General features: G+C 39.5%; 2 protein-coding genes across 2 annotated transcripts in view; one reads left to right on the forward strand and one right to left on the reverse strand.

Moving 5' to 3' along the window:
- The window catches only part of plb1 (phospholipase B1), a 24,400-nt gene continuing 5,731 nt past the window's right edge, over window positions 1-18,669 (reverse strand). The window contains exons 11-43 of the mRNA XM_034195211.1: window positions 16,951-17,023; window positions 16,737-16,844; window positions 16,550-16,603; window positions 15,327-15,395; window positions 15,079-15,165; window positions 14,953-15,013; window positions 14,800-14,858; window positions 13,867-13,940; window positions 13,740-13,783; window positions 13,520-13,628; window positions 13,336-13,387; window positions 13,156-13,236; window positions 9,273-9,338; window positions 9,068-9,168; window positions 8,334-8,415; window positions 8,133-8,237; window positions 7,935-8,030; window positions 7,756-7,827; window positions 7,576-7,653; window positions 7,412-7,472; window positions 7,263-7,321; window positions 6,619-6,686; window positions 6,469-6,512; window positions 5,953-6,052; window positions 5,813-5,864; window positions 5,611-5,691; window positions 4,763-4,828; window positions 3,485-3,579; window positions 2,157-2,238; window positions 1,980-2,084; window positions 1,225-1,320; window positions 1,029-1,103; window positions 1-920 (exon numbers count right to left, since the gene is read on the reverse strand). Of these exons, the coding sequence (XP_034051102.1) occupies window positions 630-920; window positions 1,029-1,103; window positions 1,225-1,320; window positions 1,980-2,084; window positions 2,157-2,238; window positions 3,485-3,579; window positions 4,763-4,828; window positions 5,611-5,691; window positions 5,813-5,864; window positions 5,953-6,052; window positions 6,469-6,512; window positions 6,619-6,686; window positions 7,263-7,321; window positions 7,412-7,472; window positions 7,576-7,653; window positions 7,756-7,827; window positions 7,935-8,030; window positions 8,133-8,237; window positions 8,334-8,415; window positions 9,068-9,168; window positions 9,273-9,338; window positions 13,156-13,236; window positions 13,336-13,387; window positions 13,520-13,628; window positions 13,740-13,783; window positions 13,867-13,940; window positions 14,800-14,858; window positions 14,953-15,013; window positions 15,079-15,165; window positions 15,327-15,395; window positions 16,550-16,603; window positions 16,737-16,844; window positions 16,951-17,023 (2,746 nt within the window). The 3' untranslated portion in view covers window positions 1-629. The remainder of the gene's footprint in view (window positions 921-1,028; window positions 1,104-1,224; window positions 1,321-1,979; window positions 2,085-2,156; window positions 2,239-3,484; window positions 3,580-4,762; window positions 4,829-5,610; window positions 5,692-5,812; window positions 5,865-5,952; window positions 6,053-6,468; window positions 6,513-6,618; window positions 6,687-7,262; window positions 7,322-7,411; window positions 7,473-7,575; window positions 7,654-7,755; window positions 7,828-7,934; window positions 8,031-8,132; window positions 8,238-8,333; window positions 8,416-9,067; window positions 9,169-9,272; window positions 9,339-13,155; window positions 13,237-13,335; window positions 13,388-13,519; window positions 13,629-13,739; window positions 13,784-13,866; window positions 13,941-14,799; window positions 14,859-14,952; window positions 15,014-15,078; window positions 15,166-15,326; window positions 15,396-16,549; window positions 16,604-16,736; window positions 16,845-16,950; window positions 17,024-18,669) is intronic.
- The window catches only part of ypel5 (yippee-like 5), a 15,863-nt gene continuing 14,467 nt past the window's right edge, over window positions 17,274-18,669 (forward strand). The window contains exon 1 of the mRNA XM_034195216.1: window positions 17,274-17,298. The gene's annotated coding sequence lies outside the window, so the exon portion shown is untranslated. The remainder of the gene's footprint in view (window positions 17,299-18,669) is intronic.

The following is an 18,669-nucleotide window of genomic DNA, read 5'->3' on the forward strand; positions in this document are numbered from 1 at the left end:
CAATATTATTTTACACTATTACTGGAGCACTTAATGCTTAATATTACAAAAAGAGAGAGGTAAAGACAGGATGACTGACAATAAGAGACAGATAGGGCTACACTTGTGATATAATGGTGACAAATGCTGATTGGAGTCTCCCCCTCTTTGAATCTTTGCCTACCAGGGCTTCAACAGACTCTAGAAACACCACTGTTTGCAACATCTGTGTTTTGATACATTGTTACTGAGTCTGTATCAAAAGAATGTCACATGCTCTGCTGACACTGCTGAACACTGGCTCTTGCTGGATGGCTCAGGAATGTGCATCCATATCACATTATTTATAGGCTACATTCAGTGCAGGGTCTGTACACGTACTGGCACATGCGTTGCTTTTGATATGCAATATAACAAAATAAAAATAACAGTTGTACTTAGTGATTAAACAATACATTCTAGCTTGAAATATATCTACATTTTTGCTTTAGCAATGTTTTGATGACATTATTCTCCTGTAATTTTCAGCTTTATTGCTTATGAGTCAAATAAAGAAAGGCTATTGTATCATGGTTTATTATGAAAATGTGTGTGGCTAATTATTCCAGAAAGCTGTGAACATACAGGGCAAGTACAGCATGAACAGCATTTTAAAACACAGTGTTCTTCATCTCCACTGTCTGCAACCTCCTTTGATTTCTTTTGGTTCTGCAGGTAAGGAGCAGCCAAGTGACAACCCATCCAATGAGAAGACCCATAATAGCAAAGACAACGGCAAGCCATATTGGCACACAGTCCAAACAATCAGTGATGAGCGGTAAGGCCGTGGAGAAGGTTTGGGTAGAGGTGACCGGTAATAGTGTAGTTGTGTGGGTTTGGGGTATATGGGTAGTGGTCATCATGGGTAAGCTGTTTGCCTTTGTGAAAATGAATGGATGCTCCTGAAACACAGAAGCAGCAATGCCTTCAGCGTTTAAGCACATAGAGTACAATTAAAATAGAACAGGCTCATCTGTGCAGACAAGTTTCTTGTGTGGTTGCTTTCTTACCTCAGTAGGGCAGTTGATGTTATTTCTGGAATTTGTGAAATTGTTGTATGTCTGCTTTTTACCCACTGGCTCCAACTAAAGACGAAACAAAAAATGCACCTCTTGTCTAAATTATAACTTCATGTTATAATTAAGAAAGGCATCATCTAAAAACCATTGGCCTTGTTTTGAACAGTTACTCGCCTTCTGGACTCACCATGTTATTCCACAGAGCTGCAGCCATGTCAGCATGTCCCCGCTCACTGAAGTGGAAACAGTCCACTGAGAAGTATGTGGTGTCGGGTGTTCCATCCTGGATGAAGTAAAATACAAAAAAATACAGCAATTTCTCTTTGGTAAAACTTAACGCATAGATTTGTACACTCAGCTGCAATTTTATTAGGTACACTTTGCTAGTACTGGGTTGGGCCCCCTTTTGTCTTCAGAACTGCCTAATTGTTCATGGCATAGATTCAACAAGGTGTTAGAGACATTTCTCAGAGATGCTGGTCCACATTGACATGATAGCATCACGCAGTCACCCATTCAACCAGTCTGTCCATTCTCTCTTCTGACCTCTAACATCAAGAAGGCATTTTCATCCACACAACTGTTGCTCACTGGATAGCTTCTCTTTTTTGGACCATTCTCTGTAAACTCTAGAGATGGTTGTGCGTGAAAATCCCAGTAGATCAGCAATTTCTGAAATACTCAGACTAGCCCATCTGGCACCAACAATCGTGCCACGATCAAAGTCACTTAATTCGCCTTTCGTCCCCATTCTGATGCTCAGTTTGAACTTCTGCAAGTCGTCCTCTCCACCTCTAGATGCCTAAATGCATTGAGTTGCTGCCATGTGATTGGCTGACTAGCTATCTGTATTAAGAAGCAATTGAACAGGTGTACCTAATAAAGTGGCCAGTGAGTGTGTATGGGTAATGAAGTTGTGACGGGCGTACAGGAAGGGCTTACAGAGTTCAAAGGAACAATGGTGTTTTTTAAAAAGGGCTGCACAACCACAGTAAAGTCATCTCTGTCGTCATAGCGGCCGCCATATACAAGTTTTTCAGTCTCAACCTGACAGAAAGAGCACAAATATATTATTTCTATAATACTCTTGCTTACACAATTAGCTATAGCGTGACAAACCTGCAGTTCCCGGTTGATTCGTTTTACTTCAGCTAGTTCTGGGGAATCGTCTCCAGGTAACAAGAAGCATGGGCAAACAAGCCTGCAGATTACAGCATGAAAAAAATGCTTTTTAAATTAGATTTTTTTTTTTGGAGGGGGGTATGAAATACCTTTAATGCTTTAAAAGTGTTGACTCAATTATTGTTTAATATAACATGATAGGCTCCAGCCCCCCGCGACCCTTAATTGGACTAAGTGGTTGAAGATGAGTGAGTGTGTTTGCATGTATAACATGATGGTTAATGCATAGTCACCAAAATTGTTGTCATGAAGCTTTTTAATGTTTTAGCAATAAAGTAGTTTTTAGCAATGACCAAATTATTTTATATTTCAGCAGTGATACAGCCACAGTAAAATGAAAAACATTACAGGAGGCATAACAGGTCTTGAGAACCATCCCTGGTTCTCAAGACCAGGCACCTAAGTGGCTCTACTCTACACTTTTCTACTCTCCTATGTTACTCTTCCTTTTTTGATATTTAGATATACCTTTGTATACTGGCATAGTTCCACCTTAGAACTGTAATATAAAATATAAGATATACCTTACTGAATTTTCATGTTTTAGCAAGCTTGAAAAGGTCTTGTAAAGACATAAAATTGGTAGCCAGAATAACTTCTAGACGGTGATCCAACGTAAAACAAATAAATCTAATTAAAAAATATTTAAAATCCAATAAAAAAAAGAAAAGTAATACAAACACACACAAAATCAAATCAAATCAATTTTATTTATATAGCACCAAATCACAACAAACAGTTGCCCCAAGGCGCTTTATATTGTAAGGCAAAAGCCATACAATAATTACAGAAAAACCCCAACGGTCAAAACGACCCCCTATGAGCAAGCACTTGGCGACAGTGGGAAGGGAAAAACTCCCTTTTAACAGGAAGAAACCTCCAGGAGAACCAGGCTCAGGGAGGGGCAGTCTTCTGCAAAACATTCAGGTCTCTAAGAAAAATCTGTGTAACTATCTAATTTAATGGAAGAATGTTGCTGCTCACAACGCCAGTGGGTGTGTCTAACACTGAAACAAGAATCCATATACAGACTCATGTGACGTACATACGTGGGAGTCTAAAACAAAACATTTCAGGCTAAATTTTTATGCAAACCATACATACACAAATGTAGAATTGTGGGGCTTTAAAGGATGTTAAACATTGGAATCCAAATATATTTAACTGTAAAAGATATGCAAAGAAAGATTTTGGACAATATCCCCCAATTAAGGGAATCTGTAATTAGTAGTAAGGATTAATCTGGAGTGAGAAAATGTACATACGGTTGTAGCAGAGTGCACCCAAGACTATCCTTTTTAATCCTGCGAAGGCCTTCAATTTCCAGGATCTCCAAGACATTAACGATCATCCTGGGAACCTGCAGCCATAAACCAACATCACATTTATCTCATTCATTTGGTCCTTTAACCAAATAAAATGTAAGAGGACATGAAACATTTTAAATGGCTCAAAACACAGCAGAACAAACATCAGGTTTTATGCATTTGTACACTACCTATTTTAAAAAAATCTGCATTTAATTCACAAACAATTGGGAATGGCTTGCAAAAAGTATTCAGCGTCTCATGAAGGGTAACAGATTAGCATCAATTTGTTCCTGGTAGTATTTCGTCTATTTATTATTCTCATCTCTTTCTCCAACAGCACATTTTCCAAATAAAAATAATTACCGATCAAATAAAAAAATAACAAAATTGGACTACAAAATTTTGCCAAAACAATGGCTTACATTCTCTTGGATTGTCTGTTTGTTGTCAGCGAGACCTTCTGACAATTCGGAAGTCATTTATGCCCATTGTTATTTGCTCCAGGTCCTTCAAATTGGTGAGGCGTTATGCTTGACTGCAGTTTTTAAGTTCATCTTAGAGTTTTTGTTTGATTTTTGCTACATGGCTTGCTTTGGCTGTGTGCCTTGGATCATTGACCTGCTGATAGGCAACATTTCTATCAAATGTAAGTTGTTTTTTTTTTTTTGCTGTTTGAGCAGGTTTTCCTGAAAAATCCTTATACCCTGCTGAATAGCAACTCCCACAACACTGACATAAATGGCCAGTTCTAGAAGGTTAGAAGCATCACAGCAGCATGATGCTGCCTCTCCCATGCTTCGTTATCAGCAGAGTCTTGATTGAAGCATGAAAATTGCCCAGAACCTTTACACCAGCTGCTTTTCCTCAGATGTATAATGGGTGCATTGGTGGTCTTCAACCAGGCACCTTCTTTTTAGGAGATAAGAGCACTTTTCCCATGCCACCATGCTGGGTGGGGGAATCCTCGGTTCAAACTTTCTGATCAGACAATCACTAAGGGTTCTTGGGGAATGTCCTTCATCATCCCCAGTTGCTCCTGGTGTGCAGTTGAGCGCTTTGTATAGCAGCACCCGGACATCAGTGTGTGTGCGTGTGGGTGGATGAGAGACATCGTTTTAAAGCACTTTCAGCTTCTGATTCAGATGGGAAAGTCTATATAAATGCAGTCCATTTACCATAGGGTTGAATACTTTTGGAAACCACCATATTTGCAAGTACATCACATTATCTTACCTCTTTGTACAAAATATCCAAGCTTGTCATCATATGATAACTGTAGTTCTGTGGTGACAAAGACGCCTGTATTTTTGCACATCAAAAAAATAAAAACAAAATTACAACACAATTACACACTGAGTTTTGTCTTTAGCCGCTGATCTTTGTTGTCAGGGAAACCAACAGTAACTGATACAGATTTTGGAGACGCTGGGAGTGCTTATGTCTGGAAAGCACGTTCAAACGAAAGAAGCGTGTGCCATGCAACACAAATAAGCGCACAAGCAGCAGCTTACCCTAAGCTGTCACCGCTACAGCCTCAGTGCTCATCTTAAATTGATGATGTTCTTTGATATTCAGCTTCAAAGCACAAACATTCAAAGGGAGACCGCCCTATCAGTGATGTGTGACAGAGAAACTAGAAACAGATGGAAAATCGAGAAAAAAAGAAGGTGAGAAGGGGCTGCAAATGAACACAGGATGAAGAGAGTCTGGCTTGGCTCTTGTGTTGTTTACGTGTCTTAGAGAACAAGGCCTGTCGCTGTGTTTGTCTGAAAGCAGACAAGAGGCAGAGAGAGATGAGGGAATGGGGTGTTTTCTGTTGGCGGGGCAAAGTGACAGAATGTGCTCATTCAAAAGAAACCCTGTCTGCTCTCATCTCACTCTGACTGTTCACAAAGCTTGATTATTCTCCTCCAGCACTTATTCCATTTGGAGAGTGATATCATGAGGCAGCTCTTAGAGGGATGCCGCATAACACTGAGAGGTGCTTAACTGCTGCTCTGTGTTGAGGTTTTAATTATTATTATTATTATTATTATTATTATTATAATTACTATGGACTGTGCATTGTGAACATCCATTACCCGATCATTGCAGTACTGACACAGGTCATTGCCACCGATGAAGAGGGTCACCAGTTTCCAGTCATTGTCAAAGTCCACCGTCTATTACCAGACAAAAGAGAGAGAATAAGGCAGAAGAAATGAAAGCAAAACTAAATTTTGCATATATTATGATTTGTGGTTGGTTATAATCGCTGCACCAACTCCATTATAGCAGACTCACCGTGTCTTTTTTCATGGCATCAATGAGGCGTCTGACCTGCTCTGGAATCTTTCTATAAAATCACAGATGAAGATTTTTTTATTAAGCTATAAAGCCTTTAAAACAGGGCCCAGCAGTACTGCGGAAACCTTGGGACTCACGATATTTTTGCTCCTGATGCAGCCATGTTGAATCCGGTCTGCCATTTTCCTTGTCCTTTTGACATTCCTTTGATACTAGGATTGAATTTCTTCAGGATGTCTAATTATTAAAAATATGAGAAATTACTGTGTGAGGGACAAACGCTTACCACAGTTAAAAAGGCCTGGAGAAATACAATTCTCACATCTAGTGGCCATCATGTGTATTACACTTTTAAAAATGTATATTTCTTCAATGATAATCATGGGTAACTTTCCACTGCCACAGTGTTGTTTTTTTTGATAATCCAAATTGGAACCCCACCCGACCCCCAATCCTTATTGGCCAAGTGGCCTAGTTGTAGTTCTAGTTGAGTTTCACGTCCTTTTTGGATATGTACCTGGCTCTGCTGGCAGGGGTACACCAGAAAAAAAACAAAACAGTTGCACAGAGATGTATTATGTATTAATACATGTATTAATACAAATAAATAGAATTGCTCTATGCCAAAGAAACATACGTTAGTTGTGACTTACTGGGTAATGTTGTGACAGTCTCAAGAGTTTTATCTCCTCCGATACTTGTTATTGAAAAGAAACAAACAAGCAAAAAAGAAAATTACATCTCCACAATGCAGTGTAGATTATTACCTTTACACAGAGTACAGTCTTTGTGCAGTGTCTCACCTCCACGACACGCCTCTGTACTCTGTCCTGAGCTGCAGCAGGTTCTTTGCCTTTGCACCAAAGCCGGTCTACCTCCAGAAAAAGAGATCATTGTAAACTGTCTCATGTCCACTCCTCTGTCACTGACCCATGACACTGAAAATGCTTTTTCACAATTGTTATTCACTTAAAAGAGTTACATACACTTCATAGCAAGCCAACACAGCTCACCGGGAGGTCTAAAAACAGATTTCAAAGATTGCAGCCAAAAAAGATAGAAAAGACACTGAAATGATACATCCTAAAATCATATTTTTAGAAACAGCCTGTATATGTGCCTTCTGCTTCAAATACACTAATTTAGTGGATGTGTTTCACAGGATTAAGAGGATACAGACGTCTTTTCATGCCATAGGTCATGTAAATGTGGTTTATATGGAACAAACCATTTCTTATAGTCCTGCAAACTAGTGTTTACAGGAGGTAACAACACCTCAGCGCCAATGGATTATTTTTGGCTACAAGCTTTAATATCTGTTTGAAAGACTCAGTGACCAGTGTTAGCCTGGTGAATATGTGTATTTGTATGCGTGATATGACACCTCAAAAATAAAGATCCACAATACTAAAACATGTATAGAATGGATATTCTTGGGTATACTCACCGTGATTGAATCTCCCAGGGCAGCCACCACTTTTATGTCCGCTGGTCGCAACCTGTGAGCTAACAAACATTCAGCATGAGCACATTTCACACCTGTTCCTCCAAAAATAGTGTAACGATAGTGCCCAAATGACAAAGTTAAAGGCTGACCTGACGTAGGGACAGAGTCAGATGGAGCTGTGTTAACACAGGAAAAGTCACTGCCCCAGTTCTAAAGGAAGTAGTTGGAGGAATTTACACTCACTTATGATCTAACACTCAGCGTCATTCTTACTTGTTGTGAACTAATGATATGATTTTAAAAAATTCCGTACTGTGACAGGGCCGGGAGTTGGTGGAGGTCCCGGAAAACTGTAGTTGCTATTGGCAGCAGTCCTAAAGAATGGGATAGTCTAATGAAGACATAACAATTAACACATCACCATAATCAAATGTGATATAAAGCACAGTTTTTGGAGTGTTTATATTGTTAATAGCACCCTGTGCAAAGGTACCTCAGAAGGACACTTCAAATTAACACCAGCCATGAAGTCTTGGGTAAAAGTCTTGTTGTTGACAGGTTCTAACTGAGAGATTTTCCAAGACAAATTTTTTTATTGGATTGGAAATAACATCTGTCCTTGATCTATTGTGAAATATAAGCTTGAATTTGTTTGCTTTTAACAAAACCTACCATGTTGTTCCAAAGAGCACGAGCCATGAGAGTGTGAGCTTTCTGGCTGAGATGAAAGCAGTCAGGTGTAAAGTAAGAGCGATCAGGCGTGCCATCCTTTAAAGAAGAACAGGAGAGGGCAAAATATAAGGCACTAAAAAAACCCGTGAATGAAATCATCACCAGGATTGTTAAAACAGTGACACACGTCCATCTCACCTCAAGCCTGGGAAGCAAAACTTCTCTAAAAAATGGCTGCAGAACAACAGTGAAGTTGTCGTGTGTGTTGTATCGCCCAGAGTCCACCAGCTCTCTCATGGCGCGCTGCAGGAAAAGACATAAAAAAATACACTAAAGAAAAAAACATCTTAAAGTTAAATTAAAATAAATGAGAATTTAAAAAAAGAATATATCTTGTACCTGATAGGCTCGATTAAAGTCGTTGACCTTCTGGAGTTCAGACGATCCTTGTCGTGGCTTCAGTACACAAGGGCAAACTATTCTGACATGTTAACATCAAAAGTGTTAATGACTTCATCAGATGTAGGCCATGGGCCAGAAGTGGGTCCCTTACACCCCCAGGTTTGTCTTCCTAATCTAGTTTTTCTTCCTACTGTCTGCTGGAGCTAATAAACATGAATGTGAATCTTAGCATTGAAAATCTTGGGATGCAATCCATGTTTATTTATTATTTGTTTAGTATGTACTCATTATCAAAGACAGTTATAAAAAAAAATCACCATTTCAGTACATGCTAACATGTTACATTTTAAGTACATACATTTAAATCACTGTAAAGTCTTTATTTTAACTGGAGTGCAATAAAAACTTGTTTTGGAGAGTTGTGCAAATAATGAGCTTTTCTTTGATATGCGTACTGTATGCTAAATACAAAGTTTGCGTACTAAGTTAGAAGCTAATTAGTATGGAAAAAATTTTGTTTTACGAAAAGTGCCAATTTACAATTTGGCGTTACCCTTTTTTAAGTAGTGTTTTGACTCATTTAAGTAGTCAAAACATGGATTGCATCTCGATATTTTCAGTGCTAACGTTTCAATGCCAACTTGATTTTGTTGAATTGCGGGGGGTCCACTTTTGGCCTGTGGCCTAATGTTTGGTCAAACTGCAGTCCTAAATAACCAAAAACCACCTACTTTACGAACCAGGTGGGACAATTGAGAGTGTTATCACTGTGCAGGTCACGCAATGGTACAATGTTTAGCAGCTCAACTAGATTCACAAAAGCACGAGGCACCTACATGAGGATAAAACACACACTGTGTTCAGGAATTTCAACATCAATATTGAAGTCGTTAATGCATATAATGCGAGTAAAACTGCGAGAAGTTTAAATCATACTTCTTTATGGAGTATGTCCAGAGCATCGCGGATGCGACCAACCACATTAGTTGCTGAGAAATATAGCTGTGGAAAATAAGACACTCATGCACACCACTCAACTTTTACAGAAATCACATTTAACCCGTACATACTCTAGTTTTCTTAACATAAACGCAAATCAAATTACAATCCCAGTTCCAATGAAGTTGGGTTGTTGTGTAAAATGTAAATAAAAACAGAATACAATGATTTGAAAACCCTCTTCAGCCTATATTCAATTGAATACACCACAAAGATGATATTTAATGTTCAAACTGATAAAACTTATTTTGTGCAAATATTTTCTCATTTTGAAATGGATGCCTGCAACACGTTTCAAAAAAGTTGGGACGGGGCAACAAAAGACTGGGAAAGTTGATGAATGCTCAAAGCACACCTAATTGGAAACAGGTGAGTGTCATGATTGGGTATAAAAGGAGCATCCCCAAAAGGCTCAGCCGTTCACAAGCAAAGATGGGGAGAGGATCACCACTTTGTGAACAACTGCATGAAAAAACAGTCCAACAGTTTATGAACAATGTTCCTCAACATTCAATTGCAAGGAATTTAGGGATTCCATCATCTACAGTCCATAATATAATCAGAAGATTTAGAGAATCTGGAGAACTTTCTACGCGTAAGTGGCAAGGCCGAAGACCAACATTGAATGCCTGTGACCTTCGATCCCTCAGGCAGCACTGCATTAAAAACCAACATCATTGTATACAGCAGGGGTGGCCAAGTTCAGTCCTCGAGAGCCACATTCCTGACGCTCTTAGTTGTCTCCCTGCTCCAACACACCTGAATCCAATGAAAGGCTCACTAACGAGCCTTTCATTGGATTCAGGTGTGTTGGAGCAGGGAGACAACTAAGAATGTCAGGAATGTGGCTCTCGAGGACCAAACTTGGCCACCCCTGGTATACAGGATCTTACCGCATCGGCTCAGGAACACTTCAGAAAACCATCATCAGTTAATACAGTTCATCGCTACATCTACAAGTGCAAGTTAAAACTCTACCATGCAAAGCGAAAGCCATACATCAACAACATCCAGAAATGCCGCCCCCCTTCTCTGGGCCTGAGCTCATTTGAAATGGACAGATGCAAAGTGGAAAAGTGTGCTGTGGTCTGATGAGTCCACATTTCAAATTGTTTTTGGAAATCATGGACGTCATGTCCTCCGGACAAAAGAGGACAAAAGACCATCCAGATTGTTACCAGCGCAAAGTTCAAAAGCCAGCATCTGTGATGGTATGGGGTGTGTGTCATGTAGCCATCTGTGATGGGTTATTTTTTGGTGTTTGTTCAGGGCTGTTCCCGTTTTTAGTCTGTTATTTCTTTGTTTTATTTGTGTTAACAGTCCTTCAGGTTTCATTTGATTTTTGCAGTTCCTGCCTCTGATGTGTTCAGGTTATGACTCAAGTGTAGTATTTCTCTTCACATGGAAGTCTGTTCTCTGCTGCACTCTGGTGTTCTCCTTTTGTCAGTACATGTTCTTGTTGTGTAATCAATACAGGTGAGCCTCATTAGTTCAGCTGGTTATTTAAGGTCACATTTTGAGTTAGTCTTTGCTGGTCCATTGTTTGTTGCTGATGCTTCTCATGTCGTGGTGGTATGTACTCAACAAAATATAAACGCAACACTTTTGGTTTTGCTCCCATTTTGTATGAGATTAACTCAAAGATCTAAAACTTTTTCCACATACACAATATCACCATTTCCCTCAAATATGTTCACAAACCAGTCTAAATCTGTGATAGTGAGCACTTCTCCTTTGCTGAGATAATCCATCCCACCTCACAGGTGTGCCATACCAAGATGCTGATTAGACACCATGATTAGTGCACAGGTGTGCCTTAGACTGTCCACAATAAAAGGCCACTCTGAAAGGTGCAGTTTTGTTTTATTGGGGGGGGATACCAGTCAGTATCTGGTGTGACCACCATTTGCCTCATGCAGTGCAACACATCTCCTTCGCATCATCTGTGAAGAGACACCTCTCCAACGTGCCAAACGCCAGCGAATGTGAGCATTTGCCCACTCAAGTCGGTTACGACGATGAACTGGAGTCAGGTCGAGACCCCGATGAGGACGACGAGCATGCAGATGAGCTTCCCTGAGACGGTTTCTGACAGTTTGTGCAGAAATTCTTTGGTTATGCAAAACCGATTGTTTCAGCAGCTGTCCGAGTGGCTGGTCTCAGACGATCTTGGAGGTGAACATGCTGGATGTGGAGGTCCTGGGCTGGTGTGGTTACACGTGGTCTGCGGTTGTGAGGCTGGTTGGATGTACTGCCAAATTCTCTGAAACGCCTTTTGGAGACGGCTTATGGTAGAGAAATGAACATTCAATACACGAGCAACAGCTCTGGTTGACATTCCTGCTGTCAGCATGCCAATTGCACGCTCCCTCAAATCTTGCGACATCTGTGGCATTGTGCTGTGTGATAAAACTGCACCTTTCAGAGTGGCCTTTTATTGTGGGCAGTCTAAGGCACAGCTGTGCACTAATCATGGTGTCTAATCAGCATCTTGATATGGCACACCTGTGAGGTGGGATGGATTATCTCAGCAAAGGAGAAGTGCTCACTATCACAGATTTAGACTGGTTTGTCAACAATATTTGAGAGAAATGGTGATATTGTGTATGTGGAAAAAGTTTTAGATCTTTGAGTTCATCTCATACAAAATGGGAGCAAAACCAAAAGTGTTGCATTTATATTTTTGTTGAGTGTATATTATTGATCATTGAAATTCTTTAAGTTTGTTTGTTGATATGTTCAGGTCATTCCCTGGGGCTCAAAGCATATTTGGCTTTTGTTTGTACTTTGTTTTGACTGGGTTTTCCCTCACCCTGTGTTCAGGGTTATTTGTATTTTAGTTGTAACTTTCCTCACTCTTGCTGTTTTTTTGAAACCTCACCCCTATTTGGATAAAGCCTATTTTTGTTGAAGCCTTACCCACTCTTGCGTTTGTATATCGGGCTCATTGACTGTTTATTAAAACTTGGCAACTTTTTTGAACTCACTTCCAGTGTTTTGGCTGTCTTGCATTTGGGTTCTATTTTGTTAAATACCTGGCACTGAATCCTGACAGTGTGTTAGCGCCCATGGCATGGGCAACTTTTTTACATCTGTGATGGTGCCATCAATGCTGAAAGGTACATCCAGGTTTTGGAGCAACACATGCTGCCATCCAAGCAACGTCTTTTTCAGGGGCATCCCTACTTATTTCAACAAGACAATGCCAAGCCACATTCTGCACGTGTTACAACAGTGTGGCTTCATAGTAAGAGTGCGGGTACTAGACTGGCCTGCCTGCAGTCCAGACCTGTCGCCCATTGAAAATGTGTGGCACATTATGAAACACAAAATACGACAATGGAGACCCCGGACTGTTGAACAACTGAAGTCATACTTCAAGCAAAAATGGGAAAGAATTCCACCTACAAAGCTTCAACAATTAGCTTGAGTATTGTTAGAAGAAAAGGTGATGTAACACAGTGGTAAACATACCACTGTCCCACCTTTTTGAAATGTGATGCAGGTATCTGTTTTCAAAATGAGCAAATATATGCAAAAAACAAAGTTTATCAGTTTGAACATTTAATATCTTGTCTTTGTGGTGTATTCAATTCAATATAAGTTGAAGTGGCTTTGCAAATCATTGTATTCTGCTTTTATTTACATTTTACACAATGTCCCAACTTCATTGGAATTGGGGTTGTAACTACAGACTTCAATATATTGTTGGTTATTAACCAGAAAAAGAAATCCAAAAGTAGCTAAATTAGTAAAACAAAATGCCCAAGAAAAGGGTTAATAAAATTTAAAATTATTGTAATAAAAACAGAATCCTCACACTGTCTGTACAGAAGTCACATATATCATTGCCTGCAATGAAGATCGTGATCACTTTCCAGTCATTGCGGAAGTTAATACGCTGTGAAAGTAATAAGAGAAAGCGTACAGTTTTAACATAAGTGGGAAATAAATCTGAGACAAGCAGTAGAGTCTTTCTGGTTTACTATGATGGCCTTACCGTGTCGTTTTTCATTTTGTCCACAAGGCGGTGAACCTGTTCTACCAAATCACTGAAATCAGAATGGAGTTCTGGTGAGCTGAAGTTAATATATTCCAAAAGTGTGTAAGAGTAAAATCACTCAGCCAATCAATTAATCAAAAGCATTAGTGACTAAGAAAAATGAGTCAGCATTATGGCTAACCTAGCTTTAGCTCCCGCCGCAGCCTGGTTGAGGAAGGCCTTAGGATTGTCCCGACTGCCTTTTCCCTCTGAAAAGCCAGTCAGTGCAGGGTTGAACTCCTTCAGGATGTCTGCATGCCACACAATCAACGTACAGAAAAAACTATAACCAAGACTAAAACATGATACACAGTATTCCATGCATTTTCTACTCTGAATATACAAATCAGGGTCATACATACTTGGCAGAGTGGTGACAGTTGAAATGTTGGCATCACCACCAATACTGAAAATTACAGAAAGCCACCATGAACTCTTGAGTGCAAGAGTCAGAATTTGAACAAACTGGCTTTCTAAAGGTTATCGTACCTCCATGACAGTCCTCTATACTCTGTAATAACTAACAGAAGGCTGTCCACCTGTGCACCCACACCATTGCCTGACTGTAAAACATTTTATAAGAGTTAGTTAAATCAAGTAGAAATTAAAAGACCCAGAAAAAAAACATATTGGACCAGAAGTGTTGATGAGATTTGTGATGGTTGGTGGAATAATCTGTCATTATTATTGTTTGCATTTACTGTACTTCTTACTGTATGGTTGAGGCAACCCTCATAACCATACAGTAAGGAAAGGAAGCACCAAGACCATAAAGACTTGGGCCTTTATTCTCCTTCAAAAATATCTGCATCACTAGGCACCTCTGCCCAGTGGCCTCATGGTCACTTTCAAAGGCAGTGGAACCAGAGACATGAATGTCATTTCTGGAAATTTTGTGAGCCCACTCATTGACTCAGTGACTGACATCATTAATCCAGTGGTTACCCTGTTAATTACAGGGAACAATACAGATACCTTTGCTGTACTATACCACCGGACTGGCTACATCTCCAGTGGCAGGGTTTTACTGGCCAATCCATTGGTCAATTACAAACCACCAAATATCAGTCAGCTTGCAAAGGTGGAAAAACATCTAAGCGTGGGTGGGGATGGAACTGAACTTCCCAAGGTGGGTGGAGATACAGTTGTTCTGGCATTAACAATCTTTGTTTCCCTAACGACTGGAAGAAAGGACTTGAGAGGAAAGGGTGATCACTTGAATTGCAAAAATTGCAAGGATATTACACTGCTCTCAGTGCCAGATAAGGTACTTGCAAGGATCATTCTGAATAGGATTCAATCCCAGTGACTGGAGCAGTCTGGTCCATGCCCAAGAAGTCAACCATCAACTGCATCCTATCCCTAGTACTCACTGAATGCAATTTAAAAAAGAAAGAAAAGGAGCAGAAGTAACAAACTCACTGTGATGGAGTCGCCGAGTGCTGCCACCACCTTGATATCACAGGGTCTGAGTTCATGAACTTCACAGAAGAGCAACGTGCATTTGAGCCTGACTGGGATTATATTTTCCAAAGCAGTGTTATATGAAATAAAATCTCAAAATTATTTCTTTACCTGAATTTGGTACAGTAGGAGATGGACGGCGGTCTGTGCAAAGTATCTCGGTACCCATAACCTGAAAATATTGAATTGTGACCCTTTAATAATAATAATAATAATAATTTAAAGAAATATTCTTACAGGCTCAACCAATGTGAAAGCTTTGTTGAAAACTGTTTTGGCTCGATCAGGTGGGGAGTTATTATGCGTCCTCAGAAAAGGTCGTTCCTAACGATAATGGAAAAGAGACATAATGTGAACGTCAGTACTGAATGCTGCTGATATGTGAGATTACTTTATGACACAATGATCTCTTTCACAAAACAAAAAGCCATTGCACAGTCAGTTTTTACATTTACAAACCTAAAGTGTGCTTTGGGATGTCTCACCTCTGTGGGACACGGAATGGCGAGGACGTTGTTGTCCAAGACATCAGCTTGACTTGCCAGCGGTTGAAGCTGGAGCAGAATCAACACGACAGGTTAAGATTACTGGTTCAGATTTGGCCATGTAGTGCAGCCAATGACCTTGCAATGTCACACAGAACTGATTACATAATTCTACACATAAAGTGAAGAAGTCACTAGAAAGTTATGCCATATGTAATCTTGTAGAGTTAAACTTTATACCGCTTATCTAATCGCTCTTCAGAGTAATAAACATAAACTCTAATTGTTCAAGATTCAAGATTTCTTTATTTCACTTTGTGAAAGGTACAAAGTGGAGTGAAATTTTGTTGCCACTGTCTCCACGCAACTCAAAGATGAATAAAAATAAAATAGCAAATATGCTAAAAACAAAATAAAACAAAAACAGATGTACTATGCATATGCAAATTGCAGGGTGGAAAGATGTTAGCCCATGTAACCCCTTAATCCCCTAGTTGCTCCCAGTTTGTAGTGAATACCTTGTATGGCACCACCCTCACATTGGGATGAATGTGAGGCATTATTGTAAAGCGCTTTGAGCATCTGATGCAAATGGAAAAACGCTATATAAATGCAGTCCATTTACCATTTATTTAACCCACATAATTCCAACCACATGGCATATCTTTTGTGACAGGGCCATGGTAGGGTTCAAACACTAGATTGCTCATACTTGACACCAAGGATCTACCAGGTCAGCCAAAGGAGATTCCCCACTAGCCAAGCCAGTAGGAACATCTTTTCAATCTGGGCTTCGTCTTGTTATATAACGTTTTGTTTGTCATGTTAATTACTTGGCTCATTTTACAATTACACTGTAGTGTCAGAACAACATATGGATCAGAACAGAATGTTTCTGACATAAGAGCAAGGATGGATTATTGAACTGGCCCTAGAGCCCAAGCCAACCACTACTATGTTATCCACTCTGACTTGTTAATGGACTCCTAAAATAACACTAGTTATGTTTTGTGATATGCCTTATTAGAGTCCCTCAATCATATAAGTCGAGCTGTTATTCACCTTGATACCTGAAGGGGGCCCCACAATCAAATAACGTGGTATGTTATTTTCATGTCTTAATAAGGCCCCTCACTCATATACCACAGGTTATGATATTCACCCACTGACAATATGCAGTATTGTTATCTATGTTTGGTTTCCATTTTTTATTCAGAACTTACCATGTTTGTCCACAGCTGAACAGCTAGTTGGTTTAAGTCAAACAACTCACTGTTCTACAGAGACAAATGTGGGCTGTGTTAGCTCTACAATAGCCATTTCAAGCAAATATTAGTATTTATTTGAAAGCTATTAGTTATAATATTGTTAATAACAGATGTTTAAAAAAAATAATTGTTCTTTACTTACAGATTCTGAGATGTGACTGAGGACAAGTGGTGCAGGCTGCACCACGGCAGTAAAGTCTGCATTTTGACTTGGCCACTTTGGATTTTCTAAAGAATGACTTAGAGAGTCCTAAAATAAACAAATAAATAAATATATGAAAAAGCAACATTTTTAAGCAAGCAGCCAGCTGTGGCTGAAACAAACACAAACCGTGAGAATGTGTATCTTAGGTTACCTGCAGTGTTTTTAGAAGAATGGCTTTATGTAGTCTTCCGTCTTTGCTTTCATCACTCATACAAGAACACTGGCTACAGAATAAGTAAATAAATAAAGGAAGAAAGACATTATAAGTAAATTGCCCGTAAAGGCAAGGGACACAACTCTAAGTTGATTTTTGGCTGTCAGCCCATCTTATTTTTGCCAAGTGTTTACTTCTCAAATGAACAAACAGTGGAGACCTTGCTGCACAATTGAGTAGCTTTTGTCACCATCTAGTGGGCAATGTGAGCATTTCATTGCTTCTGGTACATTTACTACTTACAGTAAAACCCAAAATTCAGTTTAAAAAAAAAAAAGGAAAAAAGACATTTTTAAATATCAGAAATGCATGGGTTTTTGTTTTGTTTTTGTTTGTTTTTTTTTGGGGGGGGGGGGGGGGGCAGGCAGAGGTTTGGCCTCCCAGAACTTATTCAAAATTTAGATTTTGAGAGTTTTACATTTGAGTTTTGGGACGCAGAAGGTTTTGTCCTACGGACAGACAGAAAGGACGGTAGGACAGCAATTTCTCTTAACAAGCACAACTTACAGCTGCAAATAATTAAAAAAAAAAATCCTTTTAACCATCAGCTGAATCACAACTGGAATTTACACAAATTTATAATTTATCATTTCTGGCCAGACATCAAGATTAGAAAGTTTCTCAAGAATTGCATCTGACTGGAGGACTTGTAAACATGAATACAAGTGGGATCTCAAATTGTGGGAGTTCTTCTGCAAGCACAAATTGAAAGTTGCTGAGGTAATAGTGTCCATGCGTGCATACCACATTCCCTTTAACAGTCAGCAATTGAATCATAGCACTATACAGTAGGTTTCAGGCACAGTTACTGCACCTAAAACCTTCAATCTTAAATTAAAGGTGATGGCCAAGTGGTTAGTGCACTTGTTTTCAGTACAGAAGGTTTCTGGTTCAACCCCCACCCCAATCTCCATGTAATGTAGAGTTGTGTCAGGAAGGCGACCTGGTGTAAAACTTCCAATTCAACACGCTAATCCATCTGGGATTTGCTGTGGCAACCCTGAGTGATAAACAAGGGAGAGCTAAAGAGACTTACTTACTATAATTTGAGCAATGTCTGCTGCCCTTGCAACTCCTGCTTCCTTTGGCTGACTTCCCAGCCAAATTACTATTTGGCTAAATTACTATTTATTATAATTATTGCTATTTTACTATTTCTAACCCTAACCATAATCTAACCTCTTCCTAACCCTAACTATAACACCCACAGATCCCTCCCTCCACATCATCCACATTTTGTGATACCTTCACAAAATGAATTTGTACTTCCTTCACAAAAATGTGACGCTTTTTGTGACCGTATCACAAACGAATAGATTAATTTACTTTTTGTGATGGCGTCAGGAAATGGCATGAGACTGGGTTGGACTTTCACCAAACTTAATATGCAGATGATGGTCAACATCAAATTTGCCTTTAAAGGGGCTGTTCTGATAAATGTCACTGGGGTCAAAATTTTGATTTGTACCAAACTTGGCACACATATGGAGGTGTGTTCTAGAATTCTCATGCAAGGTCAATTTTGCCAAAGGTCAATCACTGGGCCCTTGTCTGACTGTCTTTTTGTTGGCCTACTCCTCCCAGGGAATTTTCCAGATTTCTCCCAAACTTGCCATGTCATTGAAATCTGACCATGAAATTTCCCTTAAAGAATTC

The sequence above is a fragment of the Thalassophryne amazonica genome, chromosome 19 (assembly GCF_902500255.1).
Source record: "Thalassophryne amazonica chromosome 19, fThaAma1.1, whole genome shotgun sequence".
Lineage (NCBI taxonomy): Eukaryota > Metazoa > Chordata > Actinopteri > Batrachoidiformes > Batrachoididae > Thalassophryne > Thalassophryne amazonica.